The sequence below is a fragment of the Aptenodytes patagonicus genome, chromosome 11 (genome assembly GCF_965638725.1).
Source record: "Aptenodytes patagonicus chromosome 11, bAptPat1.pri.cur, whole genome shotgun sequence".
Taxonomy (NCBI): Eukaryota; Metazoa; Chordata; class Aves; order Sphenisciformes; family Spheniscidae; genus Aptenodytes; species Aptenodytes patagonicus.
The window spans coordinates 21,022,758-21,038,061 of record NC_134959.1 but is presented as its reverse complement, the minus strand read 5'-3'; the positions used below and the strand labels follow the sequence as shown (position 1 = coordinate 21,038,061).

The following is a 15,304-nucleotide window of genomic DNA, read 5'->3' as shown; positions in this document are numbered from 1 at the left end:
TCACGTAGTTAGAATGTAGTTTGCTACTGCAGCCATAAAAAAGCCATACAGATGCTGCAAATATCAACAATTCTTGATTTATCGATTAATCTCAAATTCACCTTCAAAATTGCTCTCCTGAATTAATTTGTAGAATAGCAAAACTCCCATTGACTTCAATGATGCCAAGATTTAAATAAAAAACATCCACAAACAATGTATTACCTTACACAGCCCCTCTTTTCTTCTGTCCTTTGACTGAATGAGCTGGTTACTGATTTGTGATCACCATCTGATTTTTGTTCATTCTGTTGATCTGCTCTGGACATACAGTTGATGGCTTTCTCTTGAGTTTTAACATCTTTGCAAGAAAACAAGTTGCAGTTTAACAGCATGAGTGGGGGGAAAGTGTCATGTTGCCAATTACTTTAGAGAAATATTGACGAGCACTTGAATATGAATGTCAAGAAAAGAAGTGTGCTAACCAAGATTTTTGCTGACTTTTTAATGAAAGGAAACTTAACTTTTTTAGAAGGCAAAGTAGTAAAATAAGTAGTAGCAAAATAAATTGTTGAAATTTGCTTTTTTTGTTTGTTTGTTTAGATCTGGAAGTCAGGTAGTACCCACTAGTCTTAAGATTATTATAATGTACAGTGACAATATAAAGTACTGGCACCAATATTCTTATGGTCTTAGACTTCTAGTATATATTACATTTAGTTAACAATAATTTGAGTTTAACAAGACTGCTAACTTTGCACATAAAGAGACTACAGTAATGGTATATCTGAGTCATCTCAAGCACTGTTTGTTAGCCTAGCTCTTCTACAAATTTACCCTTTTGCACTCTTTGGAAGGTGTCTCCAGTGCTATACTCATTCAAGCTGTCTTTAGACTGCCTTTGATTAATTGCATTTTCAACGCTCTTCTCTTCAGATTCCTGCTCTGCACCTTCTAGTTGCACTTGTATTCCAGACACTTAAAAAGAGACAGTGCAAACAAGATAATTGTACCAGCTCATTTAAATATGATTGTAATTCAAACAGTTAGAGGTCAGGCTAGCTGTATGAATACAACACAGGAAAAGGTATCTCTCCAGGTAGAAGAAAATTAAAGAAACAGGGAAAAAAAAAAAGCACAATAAGATAGCAATTGAGTAAGCCTCAGTTATGGCAAGATTTTCAGTGACTTCAGTGGGAGAAAGAATAAACTCATATTGCATCCAGATGAGTAACGACAGACTTGATTTCTAGGCTTTATGTTCACTAAAGTTCCCTAAATTCATCCTAGCGAGCCAGCTGGAAGGGCTCACCTGTGTCGACAGAATTGCCTTCATTTTCTGTTCGGGTAGCTTCGTTCCTGGTGTCGTTCACAGACTCTCCTGACACCTCTTGTGCAGTAACCTCCCCTCCAAGGCCTTTGTCCGAGTCTCCCTTTTGTGATTGCATTTCAAGATACGTGATTTAGACAAACATCAGCCAAGTCGGTATTGGACTCACAATCCAACAACTTCCAGACAAAATGTGTAAGGGCTTTAGTAGGAGAACCTGTTACAGATAAAAAGACCATGAGTAAATTGTGAAGCCTGCACGGAGCTAGCAACCTGGGGGCTATTCACTGTGGAGATACCAAAAGGCAGGGAGAGTTTATCTTAAATCCTGCCCACAGCGGATCTCACTCAGAGCAGAGAGGACCGTGGCCCCCCAAAACCAGAGCAAGTCACTTTTTTCCTTTTGAAGCTGGCGGCTGAGGATGCAGCGATGGTGCTCCTTCGAGGCACAGCCTGCTCTTGTGTAACGCCTGCCTCTGCCCCACTGCAAGCCAGGCGGACTCCCGAGGGCAGTTTTAGCCTCCTCATGAGGATTGCGGACGCTGTTACGTTTCAGCCCTGCACTTTTTGCTGTTACAGCCCCGGAGCTCGCCAGACAAGACTCCGTTAAACCTGCAACTCCCTTTACCTGACCCGGGCTGGGCCGGCTGTTCCGACCCAGGCCCCGGCGCACGGGGTCGGCGGCCGCTCCTGGCCTCGCCGCGGTACCTCCCAGGCAGCAGGAGACGTAAAGCGCGCGGGACGGAGCGGAGAGGAGCGACCCCGAGCCCGCTCCCGCCGGAGGCCCCTGATGCGCGGGCAGCCGCGCTCCCCGCCTCAGCCGCCCCAACCGCCGCCGTCGCCATGGCGACGCCGCGCGCAGGCCCACAAGGCCCCGCGCCCGCTCCCGGCGGCCCCGCGCAGCGGCGCGGCTGGCGGCGGGCGAGGGGAGCGCGGCGGCGCCGGAGGGCCCGGCCCCGCGGCGAGACGCGCCGGGCGGGTAACAGCCCCTCGGGGCGGCGGGAGGGCGGCTCTCCGTGGGGTTCCTCCCCGTGCGCCGCGGCTGGGGGGTTGGTTTCCCTCCGTTACGGCTCGGCTGGGGGCAGGGAGGGCCCCGGGCAGGGTCCGGCAGGGCCGGGGCTGAGCGAGGGGCCGAGGCGCCGGGCCAGGCCCGCTTGTCGCTGGGGCTCGTCGGCAAGGGCGCGCCCGGAGCCCGCTATCCCTCGCGGGAGGGGTGAGGCCTGCGGCGCGCTTGGGCGAGGGGAGGGCGGTGTGTAACGGCCCTAAAGCAAGTGGCGGTAAGCTGCCGGCTCCGGTTGTAGATCGGGTGCTGCCGAGGAGGCGGCGGTTGGGCTTTGTGCTTGCTTTAAAAAATTACTCGCTGTTAAAAACCTCGTGAGGCACAGCAAGCTTTCTATCGCGAGCCGGTGGGCGATATGACATTAGTGCACGGCAGTGTCCCGTGGTTCAAGGATTTTCAAACCGTGAGGACAGGGTAGATGCGGTGCGCTTGCTGGGAAGGGGTTAGTGCTTTGCGATAGCGCCAGGGGCTAAAGTTGTGCTTCTGTCTCTCAGCTTGCTTTGTCTCTCATGTAGCTTTCTGTGCTTGGGAGAGCGTGGCGTTTCTTGTGTGCTCAGCTCTCTCCTGTGGGTTATACTCGCTTCTTTTGTAGGTGGATCTTAATCTTCCACAATTAGCTTTTACATGTTGAGCTTCCCTTATCTGCTTGGACCTGAATTGTTTTATTTACAGTGTCGTTGATCGGTGTCGTTGCAGTATAACTGATTAGTAGCTAAACCCTTGAACAAGGGCTAAACAGTAGCTAAACTAGTGAGGATGGTGGTAGACAATACCCAAATTTTAGTACGCTGACTTGTAGCTTTTCTGCATCAAAATGGTGCTCAGACTGTAACATGCTGAATCTCAAAGGTTTTCCATTCAGTCTGAAAAGTTTACGTGGCCCAAGAGGCGATTGTAATTGCCTGTGTCTCTTTTATTTTTTCCCAGGCTTGTGATCACCATGGCTGCAGTGGATCGTTTCTACCTCTTGTACAGAGAGATCAGTCGTTCCTGCAATTTTTACATAGAGGCCCTGGCTATAGTTGGAGCTTGGTACACAGTCAGAAAGTGTGTCTCTCTCGCGTTTGACACTTACAGCATGCTTAGGTTGCATTTAATTCCAAAGCTGAGCGGCGAGGTTGATCTTGTCAAGCAGTACGGAAAATGGGCAGTGGTCACTGGTAAGAGGCTGAAGCAGTATATTTGCTTATGTTTACAGTACTGGCACAGTATGTTATATAAAACTTGCTAGCTTATATTGCTGGGTGAGCTTTATGTCGCAAACTGGGGTCTGCATTATTTCAGGTTGGAAGTTACCCTGCTGGAGCAGTGGCAGTTGTTCAGTGCCTTACTAAATTCAATTCCTCAGGAGATGGGCAAGCTCAGTGTGTTGACTGACTGCTAGGAAAGAATCAGAGCAATTTTTCCCAAAATTTGCAAGGTACACCGTGAACGCATACAAGCGTAGACAGAGATGCAGACGAGATCCTTTTTTTGCTACGGGCTTTTCACATGTGCTCAAGCTCTTCAACAAGGCTTAAGTCACGTACCTTTGACATCCTCACCTTTCATTAAGGTTCTACTCTAAGCTCTCTGTTGTTGTCATAGAAAATATAAAACTTGTATTAGGTGGGATTGCAGAAGGTTGCTACTGACGATCATGGAAACATGGTGGGATGACTCGCACAGCTGGAGTGCTGCAATGGATGTCTGTAAACTCTTCAGAAGGGATAGGCAAGGAAGGAGAGGTGGCGGGGTAGCCCTGTGTGTTAGGGAGTGTTTTGATTATCTAAAGCTTAAGGATGGTGACAATAGGGTTGAGTGTTTATGGGTAAGAATCGGGGGGAAGGCCAACAAGGCAGATATCGTGGTGGGAGTCTGTTATAGATCACCCAACCAGGATGAAGAGGCAGACGAAATATTCTATAAGCACCTGGGAGAAGTCTCACAATCGCTAGCCCTTGTTCTTGTGGGGGACTTCAGCTTACCAGATGTCTGCTGGAAGTACAATACAGCAGAGAGGAAACAGTCTAGAAGGTTCCTGGAGTGTGCGGAAGATATCTTCCTGACACAGCTGGTGAGTGAGCCAACTGTGAGTGAGTGAGTGAGTGGGGAAGGCACCCCGCTGGACCTGTTGTTTGCGAACAGGGAAGGACTTGTGGGTAATGTGATGGTTGGAGGCTGTCTTGGGCGTAGCGGTCACGAAATGATAGAGTTTTCGATTCTTGGAGAAGGAAGGAGGCAGGTTAGCAGAACTGCTACCTTGGACTTCTGGAGGGCAGACTTTGGCCTGTGTAGGAGACTGCTTGACAGAGTCCCTTGGGAGACAGTCCTGAAGGGCAAAGGAGTCCAGGAAGGCTGGACATTCTTCAAGAAGGAAATCTTAAAGGCGCAGGAGCAGGCTGTCCCCATGTGCCGAAAGTCGAGCCAGTGGGGAAGAAGACCGGCATGGCTGAGCAAAGAGCTTTGGCTGGAACTCAGGAAAAAAAGGAGAGTTTATGACCTTTGGAAGAAGGGGCAGGCCACTCAGGAGGACTACAAGGATGTCATGAGGTTATGCAGGGAGAAAATTAGAAGGGCCAAAGCCCAACTAGCACTTAATCTGGCTACTGCCGTAAAAGGCAATAAAAAATGTTTCTATAAATACATTAGCAACAAAAGGAGGGCTGAGGAGAATCTCCATCCTTTATTGGATGTGGGGGGAAACATAGTGACAAAGGATGAGGAAAAGGCTGAGGTACTTAATGCCTTCTTTGCCTCAGTCTTTAATAGTAAGACCAACTGTCCTCTGGGTACCCAGCCCCCTGAGCTGGGAGACAGGGACAGAGAGCAGAATGAAGACCCTGTAATCCAAGGGGAAATGGTTAGCGACCTGCTACATCACTTAGACACGCACAAGTCTATGGGGCCCTAACCGGGGGGGGGGGTCCCAGTTGACTGGAGGTTAGCAAATGTGACACCTACCTACAAGAAGGGCTGGAAGGAGGATCCAGGGAACTACAGGCCTGTCAGTCTGACCTTGGTGCCGGGGAAGGTTATGGAGCAGCTCATCTTGAGTGCCATCACGTGGCATGTACAGGACAACCAAGTGATCAGGCCCAGTCAGCATGGGTTTATGAAAGGCAGGTCCTGCTTGACTAACCTGATCTCCTTGTATGACAAGGTAATCTGCTTAGTGGATGAGGGAAAGGCTGTGGATGTTGTCTACCTAGACCTTAGTAAAGCCTTTGACATCGTTTCCCACAGCATTCTCCTGGAGAAACTGGCTGCTTATGGCTTGGACGGGCATACTCTTTGCTGGGTAAAAAACTGGCTGGACGGCCGGGCCCAGAGAGTTGTGGTGAATGGAGTTAAATCCAGCTGGTGGCCGGTCACAAGTGGTGTTCCCCAGGGCTCAGTACTGGGGCCAGTTCTGTTTAATATCTTTATCAATGATCTGGACAAGGGGATTGAGTGCACCCTCAGTAAGTTTGCAGACGACACCAAGTTGGGCGGGAGTGTTGATCTGCTCGAGGGTAGGAAGGCTCTGCAGAGGGACCTGGACAGGCTGGATCGATGGGCCCAGGCCAACTGTATGAGGTTCAACAGGGCTCAGTGCTGGGTCCTGCACTTTGGCCACAACAACCCCATGCAGCGCTACAGGCTTGGGGAAGAGTGGCTGGAAAGCTGCCTGGCGGAAAAGGACCTGGGGGTGCTGGTCGACAGCCGGCTGAAGATGAGCCGGCAGTGTGCCCAGGCGGCCAAGAAGGCCAAGGGCATCCTGGCCTGTATCAGAAATGGTGTGGCCAGCAGGAGTAGGGAAGTGATCGTGCCCCTGTACTCGGCACTGGTGAGGCCGCACCTCGAATACTGTGTTCAGTTTTGGGCCCCTCACTACAAGAAGGACGTCGAGGTGCTGGAGCGTGTCCAGAGAAGGGCAACGAGGCTGGTGAGGGGTCTGGAGAACAAGTCTGATGAGGAGCGGCTGAGGGAACTGGGGTTGTTTAGCCTGGAGAAAAGGAGGCTGAGGGGAGACCTCATCGCTCTCTACAACTACCTGAAAGGAGGTTGTAGCGAGGTGGGTGTTGGTCTCTTCTCCCAAGTAACAAGCGATAGGACAAGAGGAAATGGCCTCAAGTTGTGCCAGGGGAGGTTTACATTGAATATTAGGAAAAATTTCTTCACCAAAAGCATTGGAACAGGCTGCCCAGGGAAGTGGTTGAGTCACCATCCCTGGAGATATTTAAAAGACCTGTAGATGTGGTGCTTAGGGACATGGTTTAGTGGTGGACTTGGCAGTGCTACGTTAATGGTTGGACTCGATGACCTTAAAGGTCTTTTCCAACCTAAATGATTCTATGACAACATTGTTTTTATTGTTGTGGTTTTGAGATCACCATATTCAGTGCCACGTGATCTTCAGAGAAGGGAATAAAGCTATAATTGAAAGAACTGGCAAAAGAGAAGGCTGGGGCTGCTCCGATTTTCACCTTGTTTTTTTATTTTCTATTACAGGTAGCACAGATGGTATCGGAAAGGCATATGCTGAAGAACTGGCAAAGCGTGGTGTCAACATCATCTTAATCAGCCGAAACAAAGAGAAGCTGGAGGCTGTATCTAGAAGCATATCTGAAACCTATAAAGTGGAAACAGATTTCATAGTAGCTGACTTCAGCAAGGGGCGTGAGCCTTACCCAGCCATTAAGGATGCTCTGAAAAACAGAGAAATTGGCATTTTGGTGAATAATGTAGGAATATTTTATCCCTACCCAGACTATTTTACCAACCTCTCTGAGGATATGCTGTGGGACATGATCAACATAAATATTGCTTCTGCTAACATGATGATACATATTGTGCTGCCGGGCATGGTAGAGAAGAAGAAAGGGGCAATTGTGAATGTTTCTTCTGCATCCTGTTGTCAGCCGACACCAATGTTGACAATCTACGGAGCCTCTAAAGTAAGCTGGGTGTGATGTTTAATGGTATGCACTGAAAAGTAGATGCATTATAGGTTGGTTGGTTGTAAACACGTTCAGCAAGGATATCAAAATATACCTGAAAGTTTTCTAGGGATTTGTTCAAACTCTTTATCCTCACCAATACTGGACTTTGAACCAAAGTCAGTGCTATTTGGATTATGTGTGAACTGTGGCGTAACAGTAGTTCTAGGAAAAATGTTACCTTCCTCGGAGGAATGATGTGCAAAGCAGTGGCAGTTCTATGACCCATTGAAAGGGTCAAGAATTTAATCTCCTTTCTTCAGCTGAACTCTGCAGACATACCTCAAGCTACTTGCACACTAGTATTTGGTAGCAAGAGGGGCTATACTCATGCTCAAGCCACCACTGTAACAAGGGCTGTGGCCAAATCAAGCCACTGCTTCACCTAACACCAGGGGGCAGAAGGCTTCTTACACCATTGTCTGTACCATATTTGGGGAGAAGTGAAAAGAACTTTTCCCCCCATAATTATTCTTCCTGAGGAGATCCAGTCAATAATGAATATAATGGGGCAGCTGGGCGATGCTGGAAGTATGAATGCGCGTGGGGATGCAGATTTACACTGGATGACTTGGTGCTGAATCCACAAAAGCAACTGAGACTGTCGAAGGATCTCGCCTAGATCTGGTGTCTAAACACAAATTGTTATCGCTCCCAGGAGTCGGTGGCTGCCCTCTGCTTTAGCCTAACCCCTGTGCAGCCTTGCTCCTGGGATAGCTCTTGCAAGAACTTCCTTTGGCGTGGAGCAAAACCAGCTCTTATTACCCCAAGGTATAAAACTCCTTGCAGATTTTCTCCAGTGTGGAACCTGGATTAAGATTCCTGTTTCTGTTGCAGAGTATCTGCCCCTTTGGTTATGCTAAGTGCATGCAGAACTGCACTCTGAACTAAAACAATTAAAAGGCCTGAATGAAAAAGAACAGAACAAAACCCAGGGTACCAAAGTTTCTTCCTTTAGCTGCCATCGTTAATCCAAATCCTAGATCAGCAATCCAGTTTAAAGCCTGGCCTCTGTACAGTTACATTGGCACAGAAATGGGAACAAGCTGCTCTAGCATCCTAAGCCTCTTTGTGCGTTAACAGTGTATGGTATTTGAAGTAGTTGGTTTGTTTTGTTTGTTTTCCTAAAACAGGTGTTAAGAGCATTTGTAGAAGATGCTCTCCCAACAGTTTGCTGGGAATGGAGCTTTTGCGAGGCCATTTGGGAGCAGAAACCTGTTTGCTCACAGGCTGAGTCTAAAATGCTCTTTCTCGGGGGTAACTGGCTGTGCGGCACAGCAGTAGCTTCAGCACGGCATCAGTGTTGCTGCCTTGATAACACTGAGCCATGCTCATTTCCCTGTTTGATTCCAGCAATCCCAGTTATCAGGCTTGTGCTTTTTTTGTTACTCTGTAAAAGTAAAACGAACTAAAGGAGATAATACAGATACACATAAACAAATGCATGTTTAATTTTGCACAAGGGAGTTGCAGGAAGTAATTAACCTAGCTTCTGGGGAAGATCAGTTGAGTGTGAAATTCACCTGTAAATGTATTAAAAAATGGGACTTCATTTTGTCCTTTTGACAGTAGTATGTATAGTTAGCTTTGGAGTGTCCCCTGCAATGCCCCCAAACTAAACAAGGTGTTTGTTTTAGATGAAATAAATGATTCTGTATTGGTTTTAAACAGAAATTGTCTGTTTGTTAAATTCACATCAGAGAATTAAGCGGTCGCTTTGTCCTGCAAGTTACTGTACTGTTGCAGGTTTTTAGCAAGCAAATAACAACAAATAGAAATGTTGGTAATGCTTTAGAAATGTGTATTTTTATACTATTTATTCAAGGTTTTATTTTTTTAGCTGATACACAAAATATGCTACAACTTTTCTGTAATTTTAATAAAACTCTGCCCTAAGACTTGATTGGGTTTTTTTTTTAAAAAAAAAGAAAGGAAAAAAAAGATGTCTCTTTCTGCTTTTGTCTTTCTAGACCTACTTGGACTATTTCAGTAGAGCACTACATTATGAGTATGCCTCAAAAGGAATTTTTGTTCAGAGTTTAACCCCATTCATAATTGCTACAAAAATGGTAGCATGCAGCAGCGTTGCATCAGAGAGATCTTTCTTTTTTCCTTCTGCTGAAGAATATGCAAGTCATGCTATTTCTACTCTTGGGTTATCCACAAGGACTACTGGTTACTGGAAGCATGCAATAAAGGTAACAATTCATTAAACTATTTCATGTTTGTCAATAGAAGTAAATAAGCTGTTTACTTTCTTAGGAGTCTGAATGAAAACTATGCTCGTATTCTGAAAAAGTGCAATATATATTGTAGGACTTAAAGGCATTGTGCCACATTTTCTCACTAATTCTGCTTTAAAAAATTATGCTCGGGCATGCTTATTTTTAGAATGAGAGAGTGAATCCAATTCCCACTTGAAATGCACAGCAAAAACAGCAAAGAGACAACTTTTTATTCAAAAGCACAGAGTATCTCATTTCAATTGGGGTGTTGCTGACTAGGCAAGCATTTCACTGTCTTCTATGAACAGAAGTAGCTTTTTTCAATCTTAATTTATTAAGCCTATTTCTGCTTTGGGGGAGAGTGGGCAGGGAGGATGGAATAATAGCAGGAAAAAAAGCCCACATTTTTATCCTGATACCTGGAAGCAGGTCCTCCGTATGTTAGGTTTTCATTTTTGGGGGGCAGACTGTGGGCTCCAAAGCAATTTTATGAACGTTGGTCACATCTCATGTGTCCTACCTATGGCTTTCTATAGCATTAGGTCGAGTAGAAGGAATTGAAGAAGTGGGGATTAGCCCAAAAGGAGTAAAAGAGATGGGAAGGATTCTGGCAACATGTGGCAATTAGAAGAAGTGGACAGTATTGCCATTGTGAACTTGAACAAACCACTTCAGGATTTATTTGCAGAACCTAACTGTTCAGCTCTGGGCACTACTTCCAAAATGGCTAAATATATTTTCTTCCAGGGGGTTGAATTTAAGGCTTAGTTGCTGATGTTCAAGCAGGTTTTGCCTTGCTTTAGTGGTAATTTGAGAAACTGCTTGTTTACTTTAATGGAATATATCTTAATCTGTCCCTTCCTTTCTTCTTTTTCTCTTCTCTTGTCTCCCTGTGCCTCTCCACAGTTCACGCTGGGTGAGCGCCTACCTGAATGGATCTGGGCACGGTTTGCAATGTATTTTTTCAGAATTGTACGCAAGGAAGCTTTAACATGCAAAGTGAAATAGGAATATCCATGTCCTGCATAACGAGTACTATATTCTGATCAGAGTGCTGCAAAAATGTTTAGTGAACCTTGGTGGACTTACTGTAACTTATCCATACCTTGCTAAACAAGCTACGTGTAACCTAGACATCAGAAGTCTGGATCCTCTCTGTATCCTTGTATTAAATAGCTCCTCCGCTGCTTTCCTCCACGACAAAGAGCTGATCTTGTTGAGGTTAATGTCTGTTCACTTTCTCTTCAAGGTAATTGGGCAGGAGCAGCTATAGTTTTAATTCTGATAGTAAATGACTGTCTCTTGCATAGTGCTACATGATGTCAACTTGCAAAGTTGACAGAATTTGAGAATTCTCCATATCTGTCAGAAATGGGCCCCCAAATATCATGCTGTTCAAAAAGACAATCCCAGTCAACTGTATTAAGTTTCTTTAATATGTAGTTTTGCATAACTTTTTTCTGTCTTCTAACGGCAGATGTTTGTATGTTTTAAGCGCAAATGACTGAAAAGGTCTTACAGAGCTGTAAAGGAATTTGGAGATAAGCTTGTATGCTTTCTTATTCCAAGTGTGAATGATCTTGATAATACTTTAAATATTGCTTCAGCAATCTGAAATATGGATGGAGACCTGAATAAAGAATGTAAAAAACACATTAGCTAAAGAAAAATAATGAAGAAATAATGTTTGATTTAAAAATACTGATTGGTTTCCCAAGTTAAAAAAAAAAAAAATTGAAGTTTTGATGCTGTATGATTTTGATGCTTTTGTTTATATAAACGTTTATGCATATGTACTTACTAGAAGTCATTGGTATCATACACTGCTCATATGTGTTGCAGGCTCTGCATCTCAGAGTCAGGAAAGCTGTCCTTTCTGTGTATGCATAATTGCTACCTGAAAGAGGGACATGACTTAGAAAGAATGTTCTCAATCTTTTTGTATTTTATATTATCATGGGCTCGTTTGTACTGCTTCTGTAATGTTACACTGAAATATCAAACCCATGAAATACCTGTGCAGTATCTTATACACAGCAGCGTGACTCAAGGAGCATCCTCCCCTCATTTGTGCTTGTATTTGTTGCTTGAATGTTAACGGTGCTGTATGTCCTGATGGTGATGATGGGAGGTCAGTATACTACACTAACTTGCTCCTTGAAATCCCTACTGGAGGACGTACAACAGTTGCATTATGTTGCTGAATAATGCAGTCATGATTACGAAGTGGTATCTGTTGCTCCTCCACAGTAGCTCTGGACCGGTGATGTTAGAACCTGGAGTTCTAATAGCGATGTCCCCCCCGAAGCTTTTATGAGTAGGTTTTGTAGAGAATAATCTAGTAGTCATCCCCATCCAGTAAGAGACCGGGTACAAATCTGTTTGTAAATAACCTGCAACTTAGAACAACTTAGAACTATCATGTGAAATGCTGATCAGACCTCTTAAAAAAAAATTAAAAAAAAAAAACCTACATGTTTAATATAGTGAAACTGCCCCCAGCCTTCATGACTGAATGCTCTGTTGAGGTACCCAGTATATTTGCTGGGCTGTGTAGGAAGATGCCGATGCTTGAATTTATTTTCCAGAGTGAAATTCAGGCTGTGATTTTTATAGTGAAGGAGCTTCCCTCCCTTGACACTTTGTTACTGTTCTGTTGCTGCAGCCCCATATTCTCAGTTCTTTTGGGGGGGAAGGAGGTAGGAGAAGATGGGGAGCAGTCGAGGGGGGGTTATCAGGGGCAGGGACCCATTAATTGGTTTTGTCTGCCGCTGACCTCCTGTTAGCTGACCCCAACCTCAGCTGGCCCTGAAAGCTGTTTGCTTCAGTGCTGCAGTATAAAGATATGTATTAGGTGTTGCTAATGACTTATGCTTCTTTGCAAATGGGATTTAAACAAATACATTTATTTTTAGCAAGGGCTTAAATGAAGCTTGAGAAACGCGAAGCTGCAGAACGCTTCTACTCCCCTGTCCCCCTCACGCTCGCCAGGCCCTGCCTGCCCGTCCCTGTCGGCAACACCCACATCTCGAGTTTTCCTTGCAGCAGTTAGACGCACGCCCCCCACCCATCTGAATAACCAGCTTCTCAAACAGTTTTCCTCAGAGGGCGGCTGCTGCGCGGCGCCCTTACCGACTCCAGCGGGAAGCGTCTCCCACGCGGACGCCCGCTCCCGCCGGCCTCAGGCCCGGCTCTGCCGCCGTAGCGACGCAGCCGCGCATGCGCACTGCAGCGCAGACACCACCACCACCACCCCCCGCGCCGTGCGCATGCGCCCGCCCCGCAGGCCGCGATGGGGCTCTCGCGAGAGCGCTGTGGTAAACAGTGCACAAAATGGCGGCGGCAGGCCCGGCGGCGGCGGCGGCACGGTGAGCGCGGCGGGCGGGGGGAGCGGAGAGGAGACTGGGACGGCGGCGCTGCTGCTGCTGCTTCCGCCGCGCCGCTTCTGGGTGCGGGCTGGGGGGAGCGCTGTGTTGTCAAGCTTTGGGGGGCGCGGGGCGGGCAGCACCTGGGCCTGCAGCACCCGGGCCTGCAGCACCCGGTCGCCGTGCCCGGTGCTCGCTCCCCCTCGTCTCTGGGGCTGCCTTGTCCGCCGTCACGCTCCGGGCGGCTGCTGCGCGGGGCCCTCCCCGCTCTCCGGGCGGCTGTCGCTCCCCTTCAGCCTCTCCGGGCCGGGGGGCGGGTTGGGAGCGCCGGCGCTGCTCCTCACGGCGCCCGGCTGCTCTCGCCGGGGCGGCGCTAACGACCCGCGGTAACGGGCATGTAAACGATGAGTTTACTCGTTCGCTGGCTGTGGCGCGGTGGGCGGGAGCAGCGGCCAGCGGTCCCTTCCGTGGCAGGGACCGCGCTCCCGGGGCCCGGAGCGCTGCTCCCAGCGGCGCGGTCCCTGAACGGGACGGCTCCTCGGCTGCCTGGTGGCCCGAAGCCGCGGAGGGAGGCTGCCCGCAGCCTCCACGCCGATGCTCTGTGAGCCTCTCTCAGCCGGCGATCTCTGCGGAGATCCCATCGCTCCGTCGGGGGTACCCTCACTTCAGAAAAACCAGGGAGTAACTCCAAGCGTAGCTGTTCTAGGGGATGGACAAGTTGGCAAGTTTAAGTCCCGGTCCAACTCCACACGGTAAGGTTATTAAACAATAAAGTGGTGAGCGTGCTGTGCCTTTACTTTTAGTTTCTATCATATTTCAGGATCGTGCTTACATGCAATCTGTTATCAGCCATAAGGATGTTTATTTTGCTCATTTGTGTAGTTGATTTTTTTATTTTATTGCTATAGGGGTTATAAGCCAGTGAAGTGATAAGGTAGGCAGAGCTCAGTCAAGATCAGCAGTCAATGTACTGTAACTGTGTCTAGTTTGGGGATGAAGAAGAAACTTTGTAATCACAAGCAGTTCAGTCTGTTATGGTATTGTCAGTCAGATAGAAATGGAGGGGAATTCTGTCCCCGTTACAAGGAAATACAAGGAGATACTTGAGAATACTAAATAAAGTTAAATAAAAATAAAGTAACGGCTGTCACATGCAGACTCTATTCATTCTGTTGTGCTATGAGGTCAGCCCATCATTCTCCTAAATAGTGTGAATCCCCTAATAAGGCTCTTACTTTACATTGTTGCAGTGACCAGGATTGCATAGTTCTGTTCTGCTTCTCCAGGTGATGTGACAGACCAGACATAAATGCTTCTCTTCCCTTATCTCTTAATGGCCTTTTATCTATCAGTTGCCGGTTAAATGTTTGGAATTTAAAAAAATACTAGTGTTGCAATTTTTCTCAAATGCTTCCTGAACCTTGGAACATAAAGGGAAGAGGCTTCCCCTCCGTGTGAAAAACACTTTCAACACTTTCCTTTAACTTCACGTTATTACATCTGTAATCCCAGCCCTTTCTCAGGTGCCCATGTTGCAGTAACACGCGTTCTACCTCAAGAAAATTTGAAAGACTTTTTTCATGCTGATTTTTCCGTTTCAAGCACAGGGACTGCAAGTTTGCTTTCTGCAGTAGCTCTTGTCCTTACCAGGCCTTGGCATAGAGTTTGAATCTGATTCTCCTTGTGTAAAATGATGTACCGTAGCAGAATTTCTATTTGCCATATTTCTGATTGGGAAAAACACCATGCTTTTTTAAGTGGCCATGGACCCTTTTTATCACATTAATATTTTAATTTGCACATTACTTTTTCCTTGCCATGGGGCTGGCATGTCATTTTGTTCTCTTTGCTCCCCTTACGCAAAGGGTGGTAGAGTTTGGTTGTCACCGTTGCCTGTTCTATTGTCAGGTTAATACTAAGTGTTCCACATGTGCTCTGGTGCAAGCAAGGAAGAGACATAAGTGCTCGTGGAAAAATTACTAAATGAACAACTTTTTCCATATTATTTCTAATACTAATTGCCAAAAGCGTCTATCTTTTGTGATTTTCAGGCTATACATTTGCACAAATGTGAATCTAATTATTTTCTATATTGCCCTGCCTTACAGGTTGGCTTGCAGTCAGCTTTGCTAATTCTTCTAGGGAGTCAACTTTGCCATCAGAAATGGAGTACAGGACTCAGCTACCACATCCTGAGTGACCGAATCCTTTAATACAAAATGGAGAAGAAGCGGAGAAAGAAATGAGCCTGTTTATAAGGCTTTACCTCAAAAGACCATGAAATCTCTACTTATTTTGGACACAGCTTTAAGAATATCCAGTTGATCAGCACAGTGAAAGCAATGTTTACTGAAACAAAAATGAACTAGTTTATAAAGAAGAAA

At 46.5% G+C, this 15,304-nt stretch overlaps 2 protein-coding genes and 1 long non-coding RNA gene across 6 annotated transcripts in view; 1 reads left to right on the top strand and 2 right to left on the bottom strand.

Moving 5' to 3' along the window:
• The window catches only part of DNAAF1 (dynein axonemal assembly factor 1), a 15,180-nt gene extending 13,136 nt beyond the window's left edge, over positions 1 to 2,044 (bottom strand). For both annotated transcript variants that reach the window (XM_076349367.1, XM_076349368.1), the window contains exons 1-3: positions 1,938 to 2,044; positions 1,292 to 1,526; positions 205 to 340 (exon numbers count right to left, since the gene is read on the bottom strand). In XM_076349367.1, the coding sequence (XP_076205482.1) occupies positions 205 to 340; positions 1,292 to 1,427 (272 nt within the window). In that variant the 5' untranslated portion in view covers positions 1,428 to 1,526; positions 1,938 to 2,044. The remainder of the gene's footprint in view (positions 1 to 204; positions 341 to 1,291; positions 1,527 to 1,937) is intronic.
• HSDL1 (hydroxysteroid dehydrogenase like 1) overlaps positions 1 to 15,289 on the top strand; it is a 24,641-nt gene extending 9,352 nt beyond the window's left edge. The window contains exons 2-6 of one of the 2 annotated variants that reach the window (XM_076349370.1): positions 3,297 to 3,529; positions 6,843 to 7,288; positions 9,301 to 9,528; positions 10,462 to 10,471; positions 15,029 to 15,289. In XM_076349370.1, coding sequence (XP_076205485.1) covers positions 3,297 to 3,529; positions 6,843 to 7,288; positions 9,301 to 9,528; positions 10,462 to 10,471; positions 15,029 to 15,120 — 1,009 coding nt within the window. In that variant the 3' untranslated portion in view covers positions 15,121 to 15,289. Of the gene's footprint in view, positions 1 to 2,239; positions 2,289 to 3,296; positions 3,530 to 6,842; positions 7,289 to 9,300; positions 9,529 to 10,461; positions 11,356 to 15,028 lie in introns of those variants that run through there. The other variant, XM_076349369.1, reaches the window with a different exon arrangement.
• LOC143165715 (uncharacterized) lies at positions 6,806 to 12,762 on the bottom strand. Of its 2 annotated transcripts, XR_012996306.1 has the most exons (4): positions 12,688 to 12,762; positions 11,357 to 11,452; positions 7,115 to 7,319; positions 6,806 to 7,039 (listed from the first exon to the last, which is right to left on the bottom strand). It is a non-coding gene; the product is annotated as an uncharacterized LOC143165715 (long non-coding RNA). The 2 variants fall into 2 exon arrangements; XR_012996305.1 differs by having other exon boundaries at positions 6,806 to 7,319.
• Positions 15,290 to 15,304: the final 15 nt, after the last annotated feature.